Source organism: Girardinichthys multiradiatus, chromosome 2 (assembly GCF_021462225.1).
Source record: "Girardinichthys multiradiatus isolate DD_20200921_A chromosome 2, DD_fGirMul_XY1, whole genome shotgun sequence".
Taxonomy (NCBI): Eukaryota; Metazoa; Chordata; class Actinopteri; order Cyprinodontiformes; family Goodeidae; genus Girardinichthys; species Girardinichthys multiradiatus.
Genome location: NC_061795.1, coordinates 227,400 through 253,320, shown reverse-complemented (window position 1 = coordinate 253,320; position 25,921 = coordinate 227,400). Strand labels below are relative to the sequence as shown.

The 25,921-nt window shown below is 41.0% G+C and overlaps 1 protein-coding gene across 1 annotated transcript in view; it reads right to left on the bottom strand.

Moving 5' to 3' along the window:
- LOC124880401 (unconventional myosin-IXAa-like) overlaps positions 1-25,921 on the bottom strand; it is a 194,574-nt gene that overhangs the window by 79,907 nt on the left and 88,746 nt on the right. Inside the window, exons 3-8 of the mRNA XM_047385494.1 lie at positions 21,341-21,435; positions 20,311-20,373; positions 15,254-15,353; positions 12,703-12,756; positions 5,412-5,509; positions 5,087-5,213 (exon numbers count right to left, since the gene is read on the bottom strand). Of these exons, the coding sequence (XP_047241450.1) occupies positions 5,087-5,213; positions 5,412-5,509; positions 12,703-12,756; positions 15,254-15,353; positions 20,311-20,373; positions 21,341-21,435 (537 nt within the window). The remainder of the gene's footprint in view (positions 1-5,086; positions 5,214-5,411; positions 5,510-12,702; positions 12,757-15,253; positions 15,354-20,310; positions 20,374-21,340; positions 21,436-25,921) is intronic.

Genomic DNA, 25,921 nt, shown 5'->3' with positions numbered 1-25,921 from the left:
GTGGGTTGAGGACAGCTGGAGGACTGTGTTTGTGTGTGTGTGCGCATGTGTATGGTGAGTAGATCACTGGGGGTGGTGTAATCAGACTTCATTTCACACTCCCTGGTAATCCCTCGACTAGGATCAAAGCCTATTCTGCAGCCTGGTGATTGGTCTTTAGGCGCTACGTTTCCCTGTATTTGTTGCTTGGTAACAGGCTTACTGTTCTGCCATCATTACCGCTCTTATAGCCAAACACTCCGGAGTTTTGCAGGAGCAGGTTTGGGGTCAGCAGTTCTGTTTCAATTCACTCCAAAACTATTTGAAGCCCCTGAATGAGATTTGAATTAGAGCGACCTTATGTTTAACATATGTTAAATTTCACTGGCCTGATTTTTAGTCTGCACTGAAACTCTTTTGCCAATCAGTCAACTTCAAACCTCAGATCTAGTATGACAGCCATCCATCAGCCACTACGTGCCACACTTCCTCTTCCTGATACATCTCCACAGGAAACAGGAAGTCCCAGTCAGTTCTGTTTCCATCAATCCTTACTTTTACCTGGTTGTGCTACCTTTGGTGGCAACAGCTGCCACTGAGCATTTCTGATAACTTGCACTTTGGAGAATTTGGCTTTTGTTGCAGAACTGTTTTAATTCAGCCACATTGGCCAATTTATTTTTATTAGGCCACTTTTTTAACCATTCATAGGTGGACTTGGTGTAGTTTGGACCATAGTTCCATCAATTATGGCAGATTGTTAATGTCCTGACTGTCTGCTTGTTCAATTAAAGTAAACATTACACATGACAGTTTGCATGTCTTATAGTCCAGAGAAAGAAAGACAGAATTGGCTGCTCAGACCTCCAAATAACCCAAAATTGGTTTTGCTGAAAAAGCATAATCCAAACCCACATGATGTAGAACAAATTATCCAAGAAAATATGTACCTAAATTTGACCGCAATTAAAGATTTTTTGGAAAAAAATAGAACTAGCACTCTACAAGCTGATCAAATCAATAACCGCCCAAACATACATTTAGAAAAAATATCTTTAAAGAAAAAAAGCTGTTTCTTTTCAGGATCCTTCCTCCTTGTTGGCATTGGGTTTTACTTTTGGGTAATTTTATGAAAAGGAACCTTTTACCAAGAATATTCTGAGCTAAAAATACAGTTCCAATGTTACTGTGACAAACAAAAATCACAGCAACAGAAAAGAAATGCCATCTATTGATACAACAACACTAAACTAATTGGTGTTTGCAATGAGTTTTATTATTGTAGAGCAGAATATATATTTGTGAAACTGACAGTGAGAAATAGCTAAAAAGACCGATGAGTTTTGCAATAAGTCTTAATTAACGCTTCCTTCTATTGTCATCGCAATCAAATCCAATAACTGTAATCACTGTAGAGACAGACATTTAAAAGCAAGATATCTTTTAATGCAAAATATCTGAAACCTTTACATTTATGTTGTTGTAGGGAATGTTAAATGTAACCTTGAGAAACTTCGCTATAATTGATGACACAAAATTTCATTTCTGCAGAGCTGGATCTCAACAGAACTTGTGCTAAACTGCAGGCAAACATTGCCTTAAAAACACCCCTCTCTGGGCGTCATCTCGGGACATCATGTGAATCAGTGGTAGAGCAGGAGCACCATATGCCAAGGCTGAAGTCCTCGACACAGCTGTCCCGGGTTCAATCCCCAGCCCAAAGCCTTTCTATGCATGTCTTCCCCTTCTCTCTCTGCCCAACTTCTTGTCCAGCTACTAAGGAATAAAAGCCACTATTGCCAAAACACCTGAAAATAGATCCCTCCCAACTCTAAGGATTTATACCGCATCTATAAACGTTATCTTCTTGATTGTTGCTTGAAGTGAGCTCCACATGTCTTGAGGGACATGCAGTCCTTGCTTTCTTGCAGTCTAACAGACATCTAAATAAGCTAGAAATTGAAACACTGACTGCTGAGCATCTGCCCGACATGTGGCTTGGCTTACGTCAGTGCCACTCTGGATCTCAGGAGGGGGTCAGAGAATCCAGTCTGGGTGCTGGGGGGGAACCCTGGCATGCTCTCCAGAGTCATAACATCCCTGCGGTGATGTTGACAGGAGTCTCTGGCACACTTGGGACGTTGCTTTGTTTGTGGCTTAAACATTAGGTTCGTCTGCCTAATGGCTGCAGTTTGTGACAGGGACTGGAAGGTGACAGCATCACTCGATCTAAACGTAAATCAGAGCAGTATGTGAATTTCTGAGGTGGCCCCTTGTGCACACTGAAGAGTCTCTGCATGTGTGTGTCTGTGTGCAGTCTGATCTCAGTGTCTCTGCCGCCACATAGACTTGTAAACACTGAGTGGCCCACTGGGCCAGGGCAGGAGCTGTTTTTTCCGTCCTGTGGACAGATAACAGGTTTGCAGCAGACTAAACCTTCACAGCAGACTGATTAGCTCATGAAAAGAGCTTCACATGGTTACTAAACTGAAACTCAGCCCCTCATGTTTGTGATTTGTGTTGCGATTTGTCAAAGAAAATGGAGACAAAAAGAAATTAGGGGATGCAAGGTAGTGGATAAATCAAGTAGAGAAAAAGAGGAACAGACCTCAGACTTTATTAGATACAGCAGGACTAAAACCTTTTAATAGTCAGAGTTAGTTTTACTTCTACAATCAAACTATGAGGTGAGAGAAAAAGGGAACTTCACATGAACTTTGTTAAGTAGAAAAAAAATCTCATGCTAAGAAAATGATTATGCTTTGAAATCAGAAGAGCTGGTTGTTCTTTGCCAAGAATGTCATGCTCTATAACAGTATTTAAACTGTTTGTCCCATTACAACCATGAGCTTTAAAGTATTTTAATGGGATTCAATGTAACTGATAAACTCAAAGCAGTGTTTCACAATAGCAAAATAGAAAGAAAATGATGTAAGGTGAAATGAAAATGTAGAAAGTGTGCCAAGCATTTGTATTCGGGGCCCCCTTACTTTACCTCCTTTTCTATTGCTTGTTGAAAGCCCAGGGCACTTTACGATGCAAATTTACCCAGGTAATTTCACTTTCCCAGGGCTTTATTTTCACAGGTAAGAGGTCTTGGTATGGGGTAGGTCTCCCTGGGATTGTTCAAGGGGTTTTGTGCAGCAAGGAATTATGCCACTAGCAGCGGTAATGGAGTGGATTGTAGAAAGTTATCATTTTTATACCATTAATTTGTCATAGTTTTAAGATGTTTTTAAGCGAGAAATTGGACCTCTAAACTTCATTAAGATTAAGATTTAAAATGTGCTTTTGTAATTTTTGGAGCAGCAGAGCTCTGCTTACATACCGCTCTATCTGCTAAAATGAGCTAAGCTAACCAGTTACAGTGGGTTTCCCCTTTAAACACAGTCTGATTTTGGTCCGGCACTTTGGGACTTTCCGTTATCTGTTTGTGGCAACTGAAAGTGAATATAAAGCAATTAGTAGGTATGTGATGAATAACTGCAAGTACCAGAATATTTTTCGCCAGACATCTTTGATATTTTAAGTTAATGTAGCCAATAATTTTAATGTTCAAGCAGGGCTAGGTTATAAAACAAACACCCAAGCTTTGAACATCTTAAAATGCACTGTTCAGTCCAGGGTATGGGACAACTGAAAACCTGCCAAGACATGTCTGCCACCTAAACTGCCAGGGTGGGCAGGGAGAGCTTTACTAAGAGAGGCAGCCATGAGGCTCTTGGTAACTCTGGAGGACCTGTAGAGATCCACAGCTCAAGTCAGAGACATTGCTGACTGCCAAGATTTGTGGTGCACTCCACACATTGTTGCCTATATTGAAGAATGGCAACAAGAAACCATAAGAAGTCCTGTTTGCAGTTTGCCACATAAGGGACACATCAAATATGTGGAAGAAGATCACTAGAGACTAAAACTGAATATTTTTGTCATATATGCAAAATGCTATGTTTGGTAGAAAACTAATACTGCACATCACCCTGAACATATGTCAGTGGTTACACATGGTGGTGGCAGCATGATGCTCTGGGGCTGCTTTTCTTTAGCATTGTTCAGCACTGATGGAAGATGGTTGGAGCTAAGTAAACCTGGAAGAAAACCTGTTAGAGGTTGCAAAAGACTTGGGACCTGGGCCGATGTTCACCTTCCACTTGGAAAAATACCCTAAACGTACAGACAGAGCTACAATGGAAGAGGTGAGATTGACACCAATTTTGTGTTAGAATGGCCTAATCAAAGTCCAAACATAAATCCAGTCGACAATATTTGGCAAAATGTAAAAACTGATATTCTCAGATGCTCTCCTTCCAGTCTGACTCATCTTAAACTGTTTTGCAAATAGAAATAGGCAAAAAAATTCAGTCTCTAGATGCCCATATAGGCAAAAACACTTGCAGCTGTGAGATCCCAAGGACGACTCTACAAATGAATAAATCAGAGGGGTGAATAGATACACACAGCACATGTTTCCTTCTTTCGTTTTTGAACACCATATGTTAATTTCCTTCCACTTCACAATTATGCAGTACATTGTGTGTGGTTTATCCTATGAGATCCTAATAAAACAGATTGTAGTTCATAGATGTAACAAGACAAAAGGTGGAGAAATTCAACACAGGTTTTGACTTAAAGAGAAATAACTTTCTTTTAAAGTAATCTGTAATTTACTTCTGCAAAGCACAGAAAAACATGACCTTTTAAAAACTTAAATAAACACCTGATCTTTTAAACAAGGCAACACCAAGATCCGCTAGATGTTCGCTGTGATAGACCACACGTCTTGCAGTAGCGTCTGAAAATATCCTGAACACAAACAGCTTTTGGTGAAAGCTCATGATGGTTGGATGGCTCTTCGGAACCTGAAGTACCTCCTCATCTCTGCTGTCTACACAAGCTCTGATCAGCCTTCTTTTTTAATTTTACTAAACTTTAAGTGGTGAAATCACATTCAAGCAGCAAGGCAGAGGTAAAACCTTTTCAGTTAACTGAATGCTACCAACACTATGGGGTGTTAAATGTCTTGTGCATCTCGAATGTTTTAGAAACATCTTTTCTGGACTTTCTGATGTCATGAAGTAATGTTTTTGCTGAACATAAGTTAGCTCACCTCCAGCAGCTCGGAGACGATGGGCAGCACCTCCGGGTTACAGATGTCGATGGAGTCATCCCTGTAGGTCTTCTTCTTGTAACGGATGTTCCCCAGGTGCAGGATGGCAGACAGCAGGGAGAAAATCCTGACAAGAAATACGCCTTTTGTTATCGCTTTCATGTGCAGATCCTTCCCAGCCACCAGTCTGCTGAGTTATCAGCTTATGCCGAGGGGAGGCCATAAATAAAGTGACACAAGCATGCAGGAGGTTTACAGGTTGATTTATTATTCTAACAGGCTGCAGGGTCAAGGTTACACTTCATCTCTGTCTGGGCTGTCTTACTGTTTGCGTGTGGCAGGTAGGAATCCGACCATCTCCATGGCCAGCTGCAGCCGTTCGAAGTCATGCTTCAGGTCTTCTCCCTCTACAGTGAAACAGTCCTGCTGGTGTCGAGACAATGGAAAGACAGAAGAGCAGAGGCAGAAAAAGACAAAAATCAACACCGGTAGTGTTAGACAAGCAATCCTGTTTAACATTTACTACTATCAGCAATGAATCGATCAGACTGTGGAGCCTGACAGCACATGGCTGAACCAGCATGTCATGATGTCAAGCAAAACATGTAATTTCCATAGTTCATTTCAGCAGAGGAGCAGCAAGCCACAGCTCCACAGAGGGGGAAACCCTGGATGGTGAACACGAGCACATTCCCCGGGCAATCATGAGACTCTCTTTATTATACAGTCTTTGTTACTAAGGTTGAGATGGAGGAGTGGTGCCATCACTAAATAATGTTGACTGGGTGGTGTAAGAATTCAGGAAGTGTCCTTATACAGTGCGTCTATTCAGGCACTCTGCTCGGCCAGCTTCTCTCTGCTCACAACAGCGAGCCTCTCTCAGGCTGTAATTAGCACATACCACAGCAACCGGCCGGCGATGGAAGATACAGGAACCTATAATCCACACTCGGGAAGGGCCTTTTCTACACTTTACTCCCCAACACGCTCCCTCTCCATTGTTGTCCTTTGGCCTATAACAACTCGGGAATGTTCTCTGGTTAGCTTCTCCAATTGCAACAAAGGACTGCTGAGGCTTCTGGTGCTACAGCAGAACCCAGGAAAGATTAGTTTTATAGCTGCCGGTTATTTTCGACCTCAGCCCCCAAAACGGCACAATGTGATACATTGATGGAAGTTGAGAAAATACAGAGATCATTTTTGGCAGCCTCAAGGGAATACTTTGGTTGAAAACCAAAACTTTAGCTATTTGGGGTTAAAAAAAAGAGGCTGAAAAATACAAGAGATTCTTGAGTTAAACAAAAAGACAGAGTCTGTTATTCTGGTTTTTTATAAATGAAAGTATGGTGCACTTTAATGTCAGTTACAACATTTGTGTTGCAAGTTTAAGGCAAGGAGCCCAATTTACTGCTCATTCACTGCTTATTAATGGATCAAACTGAGATCATGTCAACAGGTATGAACATCAGGTCTACATCATCCACAGTGTTCTGCCACAATATTCACACCCCTCAAACTTTTTCACATTTTTTCATATTACATTTCCAGACAGTATGTACATTTGATTGGGATTGTATGTGATAGAGCAACACAAAGTAGTGATTTCTGGTAAAGTGCAAGGAAAATAAAACATGGTTTAATAAGTTTTCATCAAAACAAAGTCTGGTAAGTTTGCTGTGCATTTGTATTCATCCCCCGAGTCAATACATTGTAACACCACTGTTGGCTGCAGTTAAGGCCGAACAGTATATCTCTCTTGGATGGAGAACACCTGTTAACGTCAGTTTTCAGGTCTTGCCACAAACGCCCAATTGGATCTGAAAATGGCATTGTAGCTCTGGCTCTATGATTAGCATCTTTGTCCTGCTGGGAAGTGGACCTGTGTCCTGGTCTCTAGTCTTTTGCAGCCTCACACAGGTTTTCTTCCAGGATTGTCCTGTGTTGCTCCATCCATCCACCTATCAATGCTTACCAGTTTCCCTTTTCCTACTAAAAAAACAAAAGCCTCCTCACAGCATTGGTTTTCTGTCAAAGAGCACTTAGCACATATGCTAAAAAGCTTCAGTTTTGGTCTCTCATGACCAGTGTTCCCTCATTTGAGCTGTCAACCCCCACGGCTCCTCCAGAGTAACCATGAGCCTCTAGGCTGCTTCTCTTATTAATGCCCTTCTTACCCTCAGCCCTGTTTTGGTATGTTTGAATTTGGGCCAAATCCTATCCATGCTTCCAAGATAACTACAAGTTTAAAATGTTGTTTTATAACCAAACCCTGATTTCAATTTCTCCAGAACTTTCTCCTTGTACTGGTCTTCATGATGCAGTTTGTTCACTAATGTCCTCTAACAAACCTCTGTGGTCTTCATAGAACAGCTGGATTTATACTAAGACTAAATTATACACAAGTAGACTGTTTAGTAATGAAATGACTTCTGAAACAATTGATTATTAAGGGGTATCATTATAAAGGGGGTGTATACATATGCACACCACTATAATCAGACTATTATTTGCAAACCATTTTAAAAATCATGTATCAGTTTCATTCTACTTCACATTTACGCATGATTTTGTGTTGATCCAATCCATAAAATCCCATTAAAAACACTGACGTTTATGGTTGCAACAATGTGAGAACGATCAAGGGATATGAAGACTTTTATCAGGCAGTGTAGATGTTACTAATGATGTTACTTATGATTAGGCTACCGATTAGTTAAAGAACCAAATCTGTTTTGTGGCAAACACAGCATGCCAACGCATCAACCAGACATTCCACACCACCAGGCCAGAGACGCTCAAACAGTCCTGAGTTACCGCAGCCACCAAACACCCGTCTGTTTTGCAAACAAACACAAAATGTTTAGTCTTTGGGATCTTTGGGCAAAACTACCTTTTTTTGTTTAATTCCTGAATGTTTATTTTCTATTTTTACTTTCAGATCTGTCAAATTTTTTGTACGCCTGTAGCTGTTCAAGGAGCTGGCCAGCTCCATGCAGTGGATTCTGCAAACGCTCACCAGTGGGACAGGTCAGAGGTTAAATAGGGCCTTTGGGGGGAGGGGGGTTGTCAGATGATCAGACAGGTGGTCTGAGTCTGACAAACTTTCTCTGCAGGTCTTTATAGGGACTTCTGTAAAAAACGATGACATCATCTCCATGAACAGCGGGGGTCCCAGACAGAATGAGGAAAAGAAACAACAAACAGCTTGATGGGAAGTTTGTAGAGAGATGGAATAGAAGCAACAGAGATAGAAGCTTATTCCACTGTGTTCTGACTAAGACTGAGGTGCATGTATTAATAACATGACTTTGTTAAAGAGGGTAACTACAGAAATAAGGCTTCAATGTATTGAATGGTAATAGGGTTAAAAAGAAGTCAAATAAAAAGAAATCGAATCCCAGCTTGGGGTCTTCCTGCATGTAGTTTGCATGTCCTCCTTGTGCACACGTGGGTTCTCACCAGGTACTCCATCTTCCTCCCACAGTCCAAAAATATGAGTTAGGTTAATTTATTACTCTAGATTGACCTTATGTAGGAGTGTGTGCATGCATGGTTGGTTGTCCTGTGTGTCTCTGTGTTGCCCTGTGATGCGACCTGTCCAATGTGTATCCCCCTCCTCACCTATTGACAGATTAGCATGGAAGCCAGCTGCCCCGTGACCCTGTAAGGATCTGAAAAGAGTTAATTTATATCTAAATACTAGTTGTTTAGTAATCCAGGTTCTGCATTGTTTGCAACCAAGTCTCTGGAAGCCTTAACATTACACATTAGCCAATTTAACCCATACTTTCAAGAAAAAAACTAATTCAGTTTGCTAGGTCAAATGCATTACCCAGCTCTGTTGTGCTAAGTAATAATAAATATACCCACACCTGGTTGGATCCATACCTGACAGAGCTGGGTTAGCATATTAAGCCAAATTGAGTTGTGTTTTTACCCAGCAGTTCTTAAATTTTACAGTTTTGGCCCTGCACTTTTGGGCAAGATTAAAGTACTATACCAGGTACATACTTAATTTATAGTTAAATATCAGAAGGATGTGTTCCAACTATAGGGGGATCACACTCCTCAGCCTACCTGGTAAGGCCTACGCCAGGGTATTGGAGAGGAGAGTCCGGAGAGGAGCAGTGTGGTTTTCGTCCCAGCCGTGGAACACTGGACCAGCTCTATACCCTCTACAGGGTACTCGAGGGTTCATGGGAGTTTGCCCAACCGGTCCACATGTGTTTTGTGGACCTGGAGAAGGCATTTGACTGTGTCCCTCGTGATGCCCTGTGGGGGGTGCTCCAGGAGTATGGAATCGGGGGCCCTTTACTAGGGGCCATCCGATCTTTGTACAAGTGGAGCAGGAGTTTAGTCTGCATTGCCGGCACTAAGTCGGAACTGTTCCCGGTGCATGTTGGACTCCGGCAGGACTGCCCTTTGTCACCGGTCCTGTTCATAACTTTTATGGACAAGATTTCTAGACGCAGCCAAGGGCCAGAGGGGGTCTGGTTTGGGGACCAGAGGACTTCGTCTCTTCTTTTTGCAGATGACGTGGTCTTGCTGGCCCCCTCTAGCCAAGACCTACAGCACGCACTGGGGCGGTTAGCAGCCGAGTGTGAAGCAGCTGGGATGAAGATCAGCTCCTCCAAATCCAAGGCCATGGTTCTTGACCGGAAAAGGGTGGCTTGTCCTCTTCAGGTTGGTGGGGAGTTCCTGTCTCAAGTGGAGGAGTTTAAGTATCTCGGGGTCTTGTTCACGAGTGAGGGAAGAATGGAGTGGGAGATCGACAGACGGATCGGTGCAGCTGCCGCAGTAATGGGGGCACTGTGCCGGTCCGTTGTGGTGAAGAGAGAGCTGAGCCGAAAAGCAAAGCTCTCAATTTACCGGTCGGTCTACGTTCCTACCCTCACCTATGGCCATGAACTTTGGGTCTTGACCGAAAGAACGAGATCCCAGATACAAGCGGCTGAAATGAGCTTCCTCCGTAGGGTGGCCGGGCACTCCCTTAGAGATAGGGTGAGGAGCTCGGCCATCCAGGAGGAGCTCGGAGTAGAGCCGCTGCTCCTCCACATCGGGAGGAGCCAGTTGAGGTGGCTCGGGCATCTATACCGGATGACTTCTGGACGCCTTCCTCGGGAGGTGTTCCAGGCACGTCCCACCGGGAGGAGGCCCAGGGGACGGCCCAGGACACGCTGGAGGGACTATGCCTCTCGGCTGGCCTGGGAACGCCTTGGGCTCCCCCTGGAGGAGCTGGAGGAGGTGTCTGGGGAGAGGGACGTCTGGGCATCTCTGCTGAGTCTGCTGCCCCCGCGACCCGGTCCCGGATAAAGCGGAAGACGACAAGTACGAGTACGAAGGCTGAGATGTTGTTTTGCATTGAGCCATGCAAGGTTGAATGTTTTTATATGTCAAGAAGGATAATGATTTGGATTTTTGCTCAACGACCTTGTTATACTGTCAGATGAAATCACTCCATTCATCAATGAACTCTGTAATTGAGACAGTTATTTTCACTTTTGAAAGCAAAACTGCTCGTTCTTTTAAAAGTAGATCGTGCTGATTGAATTAGCACTGTAAAAAACACAAGGAGTGTGTTCATGGTAACATTCTATTAAAATATGGTCAGCATTATGTAACACTACAATACATTATAGAAAAATCCTGATTCAAAGGGAAAAGTGCTTTCACAGAAACTTCTCTAACCACTCTCGGAGCAAAACATGCTCAGTGTGTCTTCCATTATGCCAAACAACTGCTGAATTTCCTCCCTCCAGCTCGAATGTGAGGTGGAGAATATTCTACATCAGTGATTGAGAAACATAAATGGCTGTTTTGCAGTAGGAAATGTCCTGACACAATGTAAAGTCTGTAACTAGTTTCATTTTGAGCTGACGACAGCTTTCTTGGAGCCCACTTTAAAGAGAACTTCATTACATTTTAATATTCAAGTTATTCTTTTTGGGATTGGGTAAAGCCTTGGATAAAAGAGCAGTTTCAAAACAGCAGATGCAACGCCAAAGTCAAGAATGAAATGTGGTGAAATCGGGAGTCATATTTGTACGGACCATTTCTCATGGCTCATGTGTTTGTTCACCCGCACAGTTGGACGAACATAATCTCCTATTAGGTGATACCAAATCCCTTAAACACACACAACAAATCCCACTGACCAAACATTACACACTTCATCTTGAGGCTCACAGGATAGTGGCAAAGACTGGCTGATTGATGAAAACACACACACAGAATGGCCCAAGACCACACAAATTGTAGGGAAGTTTCTGGACTTGCAGATCAATCATGTTATGACCGTAATGTCATCATCTAAACAGAAGCCATTTCAAACTTTATCTGTCTAAATATCTGCATCAAATTGTAATTTTAAAGAGTTTCAATTATAATACGGTGTCTTGTTTAGTCAGTTTTGCCTACTTAGTGCACAACCATTTCCCTCAGTGCTTTTACTTTATTTGTCTGTTGGTGTTCAGAGAGAGCTCATAAAATCAATGCTCCTTTTGTTTAATAGTATCAAGTGTTAAAGTTTGGTGCCTGAAGCTTCCCTATAAAGATGGCAGTTTCTAGCTATGGCATCATTGACCAGCAGTGAGTCATCCAAATGCTTTGTTTGAAGGGATTCCTTTTAATTTACATTTTAATTCATTATAGTAGAGATGCACCGTGAAATCAGCTGGTGAATGAAATAGATGATCTTCAGCATGATCGGCCTTGATTGTGACAGGGCAGGGAAAAACCCCAATACATTTCCGATCAGTAAACAAACCATATTCACACTAAGAGCTACCAAGTCATGCTACCATCCACACTCTTTGGTGAGGAGCAGTTACTGAGGAAGGAAGACTCACTGTTAGCTTTTTTCAGCATCAGTGTGGTGTTCTAAATTAAGTTCAACACAGTAAAGTGATGTAAGCTATTTTTTCCAAATAAAAACTCTTTTCCATATCATGTCTGTGGTTGGCAAGAGAGCAAGACTACTGAGGATAACTGGAAGGCTGAACAAGGAAAGGTCTTTTATTCTTCTGAGCTTTCTACCTCATGCTGGATTGAGACATGTTCTTCTAGAAATCGCACACTTAAGCTAAAAATCTACATTGACTACAATATTTTTAAGTAATACTAACTGCGCTAAACATACTAATCATCAATTGCTCATTCATCATCTTTGCTCCTAATAAATAATGATTAATCTCTTATGTCAGAAAAGCTAGAAAAAATGTGATCTTGTTCTTATATCCTCTCAGACCACAGTTCTTCAAAATTGGCTAAATTTGTTATTAGCATGTCAAAGCTTTACAAAAAACAGAGATCGGAAATCAACCACAAATTCGGATCGGTGCATCTCTAACCAACAGGGACACTGATGTCTCTTTATGTTCCTTTGGACCCAACAACATGACTACATTATAAGGTATCCTTTCAAACATCTTATAGGCTCATAGAGCACATTCAACAGCGCCAAGGCCAGGTTGCTTCTAACTTCAGTCTGAATCACTGAAAGCAGGCGGGTGTGGACAGCCAGGAGACACCAAGACCAGGACTGGCACCAAACTCCTACTGAAGCATGACACACCCATGAACACAGACATACACAAACAAACTGGCAGCATACTGACCAGCTCACTCTCATAGCAATTGTTCCAGGGGAGTTTGTGTGGTCTCTTTGTCATCTGGAAGTAAGGAAAGCGGGTTAAAACAAAAGCAAAATACTAACAAATGCTACAAAATATTATTTAAAGAAAAATGTAATTGTATCAAGAAAAAAAAAATGATTGAACGTCTCAGACAGACAGACAAACATTCCTAGAGCAGCAATAATTACATCAGGACTGATGGAGAGGGACAGGCTCATTTCCTACTACTTACAGTGCAGTGCACACAGTTTCTGCCAGACGTTTACAAACACTCATCATGGGCATCATATTCACTGTTAAAAAAATGACGTGCCGAAGAGGATAACATTTGCCAAAGAACACATCAACTGGCCTAAAAAGAAACGGAGAAACATTTTGTGGACTGATGATAGTAGGATTGTTCTTTTTGGGTCCAATACCTGAAAGCAGTTTGTCAGACGACCCACAAACACCAAGATGAAACCACAATATACTCTGATGATAGTGAAGTATGGTGGTTCAAACATCACGACATGGGGATTTCTCCAACAAAATCAAAGTTATGGCTTGGTCAGCCCAGTCCCTTGGATCTGACCAATCTGATTGAAAACTTGTGGGGCGACATCAAAAATGCTGTTTCTGAGGCAAAACCAAGAAAAGCAGAGAAACTGTGGAATGTTGCCAAATTATCCAGGGGTGGAATATCTGTGCACAGGTGTAACACGTTGGTCAACTCCGCTGAGGATAGACTGAGAAATCAGCTGGGGACCCGAATCTGCTGATATTGTGCTTGATTGGAAACTAAAAGTTCAGTCTTTTTTCAGTTTAGTGGAAGTACTATGCCTGTGGCAACACTCTTCAGTGTTAGTACTGTGACTGAGCGAAAACACCTAAAGTTTTGTATTTTCAGTATCAGTGAGTGTGAAAAAATGAAGTCAGAATTATTGAAAATCAATTCTATCTTTATTAGAAAAATACAGGCTTTTTCTTTAAGCTACTACTTTTTAGTGGATGAGACTTCAGCAAACAACAGTAGCTGAACCTTTTACATAAAAGTTGCTCCATTTTATCATGTTAGAAGAGCTATGTTGGATGATGCTGGTTTAGGAAATATTTATGGCCTTGGGAACTCTTGAAGTTAAGGAAAAGATTGATTAAATGTCCGTCGAATACAAACGCAGACTGCTGTTAGCATTGCTAACTATGCTAATCATTCTAACTGCTAAGAGTTTAAATTTAAATAAGTCACTGGAATCATTTTGTTTTTGTTTTTTGAAACATCATTAAAAACCTGTATCAGTGCAGAGCTATGTAACACCAACTGCTCTCTTTCACTGAAACTTTGGACTATTTATGAGAAGTCATTGTTTTATGTTACAATAATCGTTTTATTGTTCTTACAGTCTGATATTCAGTTTATCCAGAAATTAAATACAGAAGTGGGTTTTTTTTTGTGTATTGTCAGTTCCAAAAGAGAAATAGGATCTGTTAGAGTTGCACAAAGTTGGTAAATTATAATCGGCCTCAAAACTCTCTGATCGCCGCATCTCCATTTTTAACACAGCGAATAAAAACACTGATTATCACTACTGTTATCTCAATTGTCTATCTCTGGAGTAAAATTCACCACAATGCATTGAGAAATTGGAGCTTTTAACTACATATCAAGGACGATATGTCTATCATTTCACAGAGTATCTGTGAGTTAACATGCTCTAGCTAATGAGGTACAAAAGGTGCTTGGGTCGGATTACAACTAGATTATTTGTAATTCACTAAACTGACTCAATTTAATCTAGCAGTGAGGAACACGTGCCCACACAAACAGACAGCTATCTCAGAGGGGAGAGCACTCAGTATGAAAATTTATTTTACGCCTTATAGGTTGGTTTTGTGAACAGTGAGCTTGCAAAACCATGTGACTTCTGGCACACTCTACACACAACCAAATCCGTACCAGACTGACTTCACAGTTTTGCAGTCGCCATGGAAACAGGGCTGCGTGAATGCGTAGAGAAGGGGGGGGTGTTGTTGTTGTGGGGATTAAAGGAGAACTGAGGGGGACAAAATATGTTTTTAAAGAAACAGAGGGACATAAACAGAGAAGAAAACTGTTTTCATCTATTTGTTGCCTCCTCAGTGTGATGCTGTACTGTAGGGGGTGGGGGTTATAAATCCCCACGCATCAGCTGACATCATGCACAGATGTACCGCAAAATGTGAACACGTATGTAAGCTTCGGGCACATGCGCAAGAATGTATGTATGAACACACACACAAATACGGGCGAGCGCACACACACACACACACACACACACACACACAGACTCAGTTATGGGAGGCTGGAAACCAGGACTTGTGGGTGATGAGACATGCTCCAGTTTTGATAAATGAGTAAACAGGAGACAGCAGAAAGAAAGTTTGCTCAGTTTAATTTTCAACATTTTTATGACTGTTGTATAAATCATCTAAGCTTCATTAATATGAACGTGCTCCTTGATATTCTTTCTTGCGTATTTTGTGATGTGTTTTTGTAAGTTTGTTCAGGGCTGACCTGGTTAAGGTAGTGGTATTCCTCTGGTTTGAGCAGGTGGAAAGCCTTCCTCTCGTCTTCACTGGCTCCAGCCAGCAGGTAGTAAAACACATGATAGTTCCTGCAGGCACACAAAGGTTGGAGAACATTACATTAAAATGACTTGTTACGCTGATGATTTTTAAAATAAATTAGCAGCGGTAAGATTTAGAGTAGTGGGGGAAATCCTCCATTCTTTTCTTGCAAATTAACCTGCAACATGTCATGTATCAGTTACACTTTTTGACTTTGCAGTATCACATGTCAAATCAAACAAGTGTGCAGAGTGTGCAGGTTGGAGGTAATGAGCCACTGAGTGTAGTAATGAGTGTACTAAGATGTAATTCTATTACAGCGGGTTTGAGATTCACGTCACTGCAGAATGATGGTTCATGTTCAGTGAAGTGATGAGAAGTTCTAAAACTCACGAAAGACATAAAAGAAACCTAAGCTTCAGACTAAGAAGCATATTTTACACCTGCATCTTCCCTATCTCGTTCCTTGAGATAGGGAAGGTTCTAGTTTTTTCTTAGGTGATCCTGGGGTAGTGATCAAGAAACACACAAAATGGCATACAAGATGCACCAGTACCCTTAAACGTAGAAATCTATAAAGATACTAGCAGCAGTAAAATACTAAAATAAAAGTGACCTTTATATCTGTAATTGTTGAAGCTGGTCTCAAATGAAAGTGTATAACTTAGTGTATATACAGCTAAAAGATCACCACATTATTCTGCTTTGGATTCAAGTGGGTAAAATCTGCATGTAAAGCTATGTCCTTTATGTAAAATGACAGTTCAGCTGTTTTGTTGGTGTGAGTAAACAGTATCTTAACTTACAATAGATAAAGTGTTTTTGACAGCAGAAATGGGAGCTGTCCTGGGAAGTTGCTAGCTAAACTCTTTAAAATGTATCCTTCTTTCTTTCCCATCACCTTGGTAACTACTAAAAACCACTTCATACGCATCTAATTAAAAAAAAGATGAAGAATGAACCATCTCTTTAAAATAAAGTGCTGATCAGCATTAAACGTTGAAACTAAATACAGGCTCCTTTTCAGAACCATGCAGCCTTAATAAGGCTCAGCTGCTACTTCCTAGAGGCTTAACCTCAGCCAATAGGAGAGCAAATGAGGCGGTGATGCTGGTCATTTACATTAGAGAGGAAAATATATCAGTGTCTAAGAAACAAAAGGACAGTAAAATAAATGTAAATGTAAATAAATAACAGTCCGGACTTGTGACTACATTAAAACAATTCTGCAAAGAAGGGTGGTTGCAAATACAGCAATGTTAAAAAGGTTATTGTCATTTATCACAAACACATGATAGTTTTTTTATCTACTTAGATTACTTCTGTCAGATATAAAAATTGTCAGAAAAACAATTCTGCAAGGGGGGGAAATCACTTTTTCACAGCACTGTTCATGCTTATTTAAATCTTAGCAGACTTGGCCTTAGATTCACATTCCACAATATGGCTCCCATAGTTCTTGCCATCAATATTTATTTTTGTTTACTAGTAAAAATTCTTTCTCTACAGCCAGTTTATCCATATTTTCAATAATGTACAGGTCCTTCTCAAAATATTAGCATATTGTGATAAAGTTCATTATTTTCCATAATGTCATGATGAAAATTTAACATTCATATATTTTAGATTCATTGCACACTAACTGAAATATTTCAGGTCTTTTATTGTCTTAATACGGAGGATTTTGGCATACAGCTCATGAAAACCCAAAATTCCTATCTCACAAAATTAGCATATCATTAAAAGGGTCTCTAAACGAGCTATGAACCTAATCATCTGAATCAACGAGTTAACTCTAAACACCTGCAAAAGATTCCTGAGGCCTTTAAAACTCCCAGCCTGGTTCATCACTCAAAACCCCAATCATGGGTAAGACTGCCGACCTGACTGCTGTCCAGAAGGCCACTATTGACACCCTCAAGCAAGAGGGTAAGACACAGAAAGACATTTCTGAACAAATAGGCTGTTCCCAGAGTGCTGTATCAAGGCACCTCAGTGGGAAGTCTGTGGGAAGGAAAAAGTGTGGCAGGAAACGCTGCACAACGAGAAGAGGTGACCGGACCCTGAGGAAGATTGTGGAGAAGGGCCGATTCCAGACCTTGGGGGACCTGCGGAAGCAGTGGACTGAGTCTGGAGTAGAAACATCCAGAGCCACCGTGCACAGGCGTGTGCAGGAAATGGGCTACAGGTGCCGCATTCCCCAAGTCAAGCCACTTTTGAACCAGAAACAGCGGCAGAAGCGCCTGACCTGGGCTACAGAGAAGCAGCACTGGACTGTTGCTCAGTGGTCCAAAGTACTTTTTTCGGATGAAAGCAAATTCTGCATGTCATTCAGAAATCAAGGTGCCAGAGTCTGGAGGAAGACTGGGGAGAAGGAAATGCCAAAATGCCAGAAGTCCAGTGTCAAGTACCCACAGTCAGTGATGGTCTGGGGTGCCGTGTCAGCTGCTGGTGTTGGTCCACTGTGTTTTATCAAGGGCAGGGTCATTGCAGCTAGCTATCAGGAGATTTTGGAGCACTTCATGCTTCCATCTGCTGAAAAGCTTTATGGAGATGAAGATTTCATTTTTCAGCACGACCTGGCACCTGCTCACAGTGCCAAAACCACTGGTAAATGGTTTACTGACCATGGTATCACTGTGCTCAATTGGCCTGCCAACTCTCCTGACCTGAACCCCATAGAGAATCTGTGGGATATTGTGAAGAGAACGTTGAGAGACTCAAGACCCAACACTCTGGATGAGCTAAAGGCCGCTATCGAAGCATCCTGGGCCTCCATAAGACCTCAGCAGTGCCACAGGCTGATTGCCTCCATGCCACGCCGCATTGAAGCAGTCATTTCTGCAAAAGGATTCCTGACCAAGTATTGAGTGCATAACTGTACATGATTATTTGAAGGTTGACGTTTTTTGTATTAAAAACACTTTTCTTTTATTGGTCGGATGAAATATGCTAATTTTGTGAGATAGGAATTTTGGGTTTTCATGAGCTGTATGCCAAAATCATCCGTATTAAGACAATAAAAGACCTAAAATATTTCAGTTAGTGTGCAATGAATCTAAAATATATGAATGTTAAATTTTCATCATGACATTATGGAAAATAATGAACTTTATCACAATATGTTAATATTTTGAGAAGGACCTGTATATGCTGATGTGCTGACTGTAGACATAATCGTTATCTTTAAATATTATGATGTACTTGGACCAGTTTCTGACAGCAGCCCTAGAGCTTAGCCTTCACTCTGATGCTATCCTCCTGGGTATTTTTTTTTTCTGTACACTGGGGTCACTCAGAGGCAACCTGTCATAAACTGAAGATTTAAGACAGTTTGCAGTTTATCATCAAATTGCTTGCTTCCCCACCACCTCTCTGTTACAGGTCTGAGAAGTCTGGGAGGTCCCGTCTCCAGTTTCTACCCTATCAACGTGGCTACCGGGGCCTGTCATCAGGGTGAAAAAGAAACTAGCTTAATCGGGTTATAGGGATTTGTTGACCGGTACTGAAACACGGACATGAAACTAAATTTCCCAAAGGACATCTTACTTTAATTTTTTATTTCTGGACAGCTGAGAGAAACAGGTGATGCAGAGGTTGTGTCATTGTGTTACTTGAAAGAAAAATTACTTTAGGGATGCGAGCACTGGTGGAGTCTAGGTGTGTATGTGCTCACAGCGTAGGAGGTGAGTGATTTACACCAAGGCAAGTTTATGTTTGAGTGTTGACCAAAGTAAATGAAAAACCATTAAAAAGAATAGAAATACAGTATTCTGTTGTTTCACTTATGCTAACAGAGATTTAACAAAAACGTTTTTTTTTCCTCTTAATTAGTCTCTCATCTACTTGCAAACATAGCTCAGAGATTTTTAAAAAGTTCCACAAATACTTGCTTTTTTTCTTCAAATGTCAGCAGAAAAAGAATCATGACTGAAACTAAAGGGTAAACTATGTCAAAAGAACAAGTTACAACTTTTCAAATCTTCACACTAGTGCAGCCATGCTCACAGTCTTCTTGGTCAGTGACACCACTCTCGTTGCCTACTGGTGCCAAATAGGTATTCCAGTTTTTGTGACTGGCATCCCAAAGGCCTAAGATTTGTTTTTTTAAACTGAGGGACAAAATATTAAGAGCAGTGTAGCTGATACTAAAGTAAAATATCTATAAAATTAATATTTCTTGTACTAAATGTGTAAATATTTGAAATTCCTAGTGTTTCCCTCTGGGTTTCCAAAATTACTGTATGCACAGCGCCAATTGGTTTTCAAGTTAAGATTTTTCTTTTCAGAGTATTTATAACTTTATTTATAACAAACTGAAACGTTTTTCATTTACTTTTTCATATTATAGAAATTCTTGCAGAACTTTTTTTTTTTTTTTTTTTAGATATTTCATGTCGGGCTGCACGGTGGCGCAGTTGGTAGCATTGTTGCCTTGCAGCAAGAAGGTCTTGGGTTCAATTCCCATCCAGGGGTCTTTCTGCATGGAGTTTGCATGTTCTCCCCATGCATGCGTGGGTTCTCACCGGGTACTCCGGTTTCCTCCCACAGTCCAAAGACATGCCTGTTAGGTTAATTGGTCTCTCTAAATTGTATGAATGAGTGTGTGCGTGGTTGTTTCGTGTGTTGCCCTGCGATGGACTGGCGACCTGTCCAGGGTGTACCCCGCCTCTCGCCCATAGACTGCTGGAGATAGGCACCAGCTTCCCTGCGACCCACTATGGAATAAGCGGTACAGAAAATGACTGACTGACTGACATTTCATGTCCTGAGGCTGATGCATCTTCCCTATAACACAGAGGGAATATTTTTTGTACTGCTGTATCATTTTTGTCAGTGAGAACATCTAGTAATAGCTGCCTTGACATGCAAGTAAAAATGCATATCTGCAAAATAAAGCTCAGTGCTCACAAAAACTAGTCAGAAAAGTGGGTAAAGGTCCAACGTGTTAACTGATGATCTGAACTTGATTAAAAAAAGAGGAGGGATGTTGAATTCGCTCACCTCTCATTGTGCTCCTGGTACACCAGGCGGGATTTCTCCAACAGATACTTCTCCACATACGCACTGAATATAAACAAAAACATGGTTAACAGAGACTTTGGATAAAGCTGCTGATCATCTGATGAGAAATTCAGCTGTTGATGAAAGAACAGATCAACATTGTTTACAGATGCCAGGTGTGTCCGTACTGCGATCATTAGTACTGATCCATAAAAGCAGGAGATAGGGAAAGTCTAAGGTACAGTTGTTACAAGTTTATTACATATTTTTTACAATGGTCAACACAAGCTGTTACCCACAATTGCAAAACAGTTTATCCTAAGCCTTTAAATGGAGTTATACTTTCAAAGAAAGATGGGCAGCACGCTGATCATAATTCTGATTCTGTTAACCCACAAAAGTCCCTTGCACAAACACTTCAGGGGCAGGATGAAGGCGCCTTTTAGCGTTTTGTGAAATAATCCGAAAGGTCTGCCCTGTATGCCCCTGACTCGCCAAGCCTCAGCTGATTTGTGAACGGGAAAGCAGGTCTGGCGGTGTGAGAGGGATGTAGTGATGACATGGTCTGTGTGACCAGCGAGAGTAAACAACACTCAAAAATCAATTCAGACAAGAAAAGTAGGAAGGTGAGAGCAATAATTTAAATTTAAAGCATTTACTCAGCCAACAACAGGATTATTAGACGGGGTTTGCCTGTCTGTCTCAACTTGTCTTTGCGTTTAAATGACAGAATTATTGTGAAAGAGGCTATGGTAATTGTGTGTTAGGGGTGATATGCAGCATTAGTTTTCAGACACACATCGGGTTTTGCATCTGATCTTATTCATCTGAGCAGAGCAAAGCACGTTCTTTCACGTTTGTTGTGTCGGACACAAAATGCAGGCCACACTTTCCAGATTTTTATTTAAAAAAAATGAAAACCATGCATCTCTCTCGACCTTATAATCATGCACTGGTTTGTGTTGGTCAATCACACAAAATCCCAATGAAATGCATTAGGGTTTTTGTACATGTGTTTTTTCACTCTTACCCCCTGACGGTCCCACTCTCCTGGTAGTTGACCTGGATGAACTTCCCAAAGCGGCTGGAGTTGTTGTTGTGAGCTGTCTTGGCATTCCCAAACGCCTGCAGAGAAATAAAAAAGTACTTTATATAATACAGGTAACGAGCTCCAGGTACCAGCACTGTTCTTGTTACACTCAACCAATACGAGAAACAAGATAAATTATCTTTAAACTGTGATACTGAGATATGTCAGTCCTCAAAATCAGGAATTCTGCAGATTTACTAGAAAACGAAGTGAGAAAAAAATGTGTCAGGACAGGAGGGAAAGGATACTAATCACTGTACTCTATCAGAGGTCAGGAGGCGCTGGAAGGGGCCTGAGCGCACACACACACATACATATTCAGTCAGGCTCACACTCAAACAGCCCATCCATGAGCTAAACTGCCAAATTCCTGTGAAGGCAAATGGAGCAGGGATGAAAACAGACACAGTTGTTACTTATGGGAGCCCGTGTGCATTTCTGCTGCAATGCAGACTTACAGAAGGGGGCTCATTATTAGAGGCCCCGTGGGGGGCTTATTCGTGTTCTCATTAGGAGCACGATGGGGCCCGCTGGGGTGACTTGGTTAGATAGAAAGAGAAGAGATCATGACAAGAAGAAAGAGAAGAGGAAACAGAGGCAGAAAAAAAATGGTGAGGAAAAAATATCTTCAGGTATGAAAGGGGTCTCCACAAGGGGGGGGCAATACAATTCATCTTCACCAGTGAAGATGAATTGTGTGAATCTGTGATAAAGATAAATCTTTATTGTCAACGTACACACACACAAGGTGCAGCAGTACAAAGCATGTGGTTATCTGACTAAATAAGAAGCAGTAGAAAGACAGAGAGAAGTGGACATCAGATAGACAACCATGGCTACTACAGCTATTACAGCTCTGTAATAACACTATTAATAAACGCAAAATACTGCTACTGAATCCAGCTTTGATCTAAATTAATAAAAAACTCCTGGAGAAACACAACCTGACACATATTCAGTTCACTTAAAGGGACAAAATGGCCAACATGAGACAGAAACAAGAAAACAGTGAGGCTGTTTCCCTAAAAGCCAGTCATTCTTTTATCAAACAACCCTCCATCAGACTTGAATGCACAGATAACCTGTCAATGTATGTAGGAAAGAAACCAGGGACGGGCAAGTTACCATCATCTAGGTACACCAAAAGCTGCTGTTTCAAAAACGCCAAGGTTTTCTGCCACATTGTTTCTCTGGTTTAATGTAGGGATGCACCGATATGAACATTTGGAAGATACCGATATTTGACCGATAACTAATATTTACCAATGTTCTACATATTATATGCATTTCTCTACTCTTTCAACACTGAGAAAAAACAGCCACTGACATTGCTTCTCTGCTTCAGTTAAACACCCCACCCACAATCCTGTGCTGCATCACTTTAACTGTCACATGCCCAGAGAAACACCACACGGCCAATCCCCTCCCCCTCCTGAAACACATACACAAATGACAACAAGATGGAAATAAACATTGTTTATTAATATTGAGCCCGTTTTACTAGTGGGGCCAATAACAATTTGTTAAAAAATGTACTAACATTAGCTTATACCGATGCAGATGTATCGTTTATCACTAGTTTAAACTCCATTTAATGAGATGCCGGGAAAGCAGCAAAGCAGCTGAAGTTTTCTGTCTGTATGGAGAATAGAGTACCACATTTCTGCCTCCTCCTTTACCTGTTGCTGCATGATACTAAAGTAAAATATCTATAAAATTAATATTTCTTGTACTAAATGTGTAAATATTTGAAATTCCTAGTGTTTCCCTCTGGGTTTCCAAAATTACTGTATGCACAGCGCCAATTGGTTTTCAAGTTAAGATTTTTCTTTTCAGAGTATTTATAACTTTATTTATAACAAACTGAAACATTTTTCATTTACTTTTTCATATTCTAGAAATTCTTGCAGAAATTTTTTTTTTTTTTAGATATTTCATGTCGGGCTGCACGGTGGCGCAGTTGGTAGCACTGTTGCCTTGCAGCAAGAAGGTCCTGGGTTCGATTCCCATCCAGGGGTCTTTCTGCATGGAGTTTGCATGTTCTCCCCATGCATGCGTGGGTTCTCACTGGGTACTCCGGTTTCCTCCCACAGTCCAAAGACATGCCTGTTAGGTTAATTGGTCTCTCTAAATTGTATGAATGAGTGTGTGCATGGTTGTTTCATGTGTTGCCCTGCGATGGACTGGTGACCTGTCCAGGGTGTACCCCGCCTCTCGCCCATAGACTGCTGGAGATAGGCACCAGCTCCCCTGCGACCCACTATGGAATAAGCGGTACAGAAAATGACTGACTGACTGACATTTCATGTCCTGAGGCTGATGCATCTTCCCTATAACACAGAGGGAATATTTTTTGTACTGCTGTATCATTTTTGTCAATGAGAACATCTAGTAATAGCCGCCTTGACATGCAAGTAAAAATGCATATCTGCAAAATAAAGCTCACAGCCTCCTCCTTTACCTGTTGCTGCATGATACTGTTCATCTGGCTGAACGGGGGTAACCTGTCCCTCTCTTATAAAGAAGACAAATTCAGCAGTCAGAAAATATTAAATAATTAATTATTTCTCTTTTTTTATAAAAGCAATAAGATCATGTCACTAATTTTGTGGAAATACTGTGAGATCGTAAAGCTTCGAGGTTCTTATATATGTTTTTCTTTTTTTAATCAGAATGTCATACCTGCCCAGGCTGACCTCAAATAGACAAAAACAACCACAAACATAGGGCCATCAAGAGCAACTGAGATAGACAGAGTAGACTGATTCCCTCTATCTAAAATGTAAATCTAAACTAGATATAGAAGCCCTTCTGTGGCTAAATATTTTGTGTTTTGAGTTTCAGGGGAAAATCCACTTCCTAAATTGATCAAACCACTGGTGACTTTGTGTGTGCCCCTACATACCAACATGCATCTTTAATATGAGTGCTCCGTTATGCACGTGTGCTGCATGGTGTTTGTCTGTGTGCATTCTCTGTGAGTCTGAATGAGAATAATGAAGAGGTGAGCAGTGCCTGGAGGAGTTCGAGTTGAACTGAGCTTTGTGGTCAACGCTTGCTGTGACCACAGCACAGAAAAACACAAACCGTGATGGACTCTGCATGTGTGTGCAGGCACGGGCATGTGATATCAGGGCTCAGAAGCATTCTGGCTCTGCACATTTAGGAGTTTGGAGATCGGGACTTTGATGTGTTCTGTCATTCTTAAAAAACTCATTGTTTGCCAAGTTTATTCCAAGGACCTTTAAAAGCATGATTACCCCTGACAAAAGAAACATAGTTAATATTAGGTTTTAGCAAAAGAAATTGCTGTCCATTTTCTGTTCCAAACCAAAAGGGATTATTTTAAAACTTGTGTTTTCTCTGAGCATCCATCCATCGCCTAGACCTGCTTATTCCTATCTCCAGAAGCCAATGGGTAAGAGGCGGATAGATCAGTAGTCCATCAGAGGGTCAACAGAGTATCCTGAGAAAACCAAACCATGCACTAGTGCTCCACACAGAAATGCACAAGCGTGGACAAACTCTTTGCTGCTAGGCAACAGGACAAACCACTGGACAACCGAGCAGCATGCTCCCTGACAATGAGCCTTCAATTAAAAAAGAAAAAATCCATAGTGATACATTTACCTTAACAGTAGTTATTTTTACCATAAACTCCAAACCTTGTGATCCAACACTTAAAAAGTACCAATGTCAGCAGAAATGTCACCAACCTAACCACAGAGTTGTCAAATTACAAGATGGATTAAATGCTAAACACTGACTTAAAATGCTTTCCAGAGGTATCAACTCATAAAATATGTTTGTGTTACCCTACAAGGCCACATCTTGATTTTATTTTTGAGGATTTGTTCTGATAAAAACCTCCAGAACCTAAAGGACAGTTAGTAAAAAGGAACAGTAATAATTCAATTTATTGTTTCATAATAAATGCAATGACCTGGTCATCTTCTGTTTGGTAATAATTGGGTCAACAGAACCAGGATTTATAAAAAACACAAACAACTGAGTAGCAAATAAATTAATTAGCTTGTGGAAAACACAAAAAACTACAAATCTTGGCAGTACTAATGTCCTTCTCACTGTCCTTCTCCATGTATCAAATGGTGCAGCAAAGTGTCATTAAAAAAACAAACGTGTGCTTCCCCGTTACGTTACTGTAACCATAGCTCTTTACTGCACTTCCTACGTTTTGGATGTGTTGTACCAGAATCACATTGAAGCCATAGTTTTCTCTGGCAAACATTCATCTGTGTCATTGCAAGCCATTACATATCACTACATTATTTACATGTCTATCACCTTCAGGGATGGAAAGGAATATAACTACCCAGAGCTACGGGCTAAGACAACTAAAAAGAAAATGTGTGAAATGATGGCATCTTCTCTCTTTAACCGTGTTATTTTCTGTGGTTAAAGTAGTGTATAAAACTTATTGTACAGCCCAGAAACTGCAGATGGCACCACTTTAAAAGTAGATTGTCGAGCTTAAGTATTATATGTATATGACATGTAGAA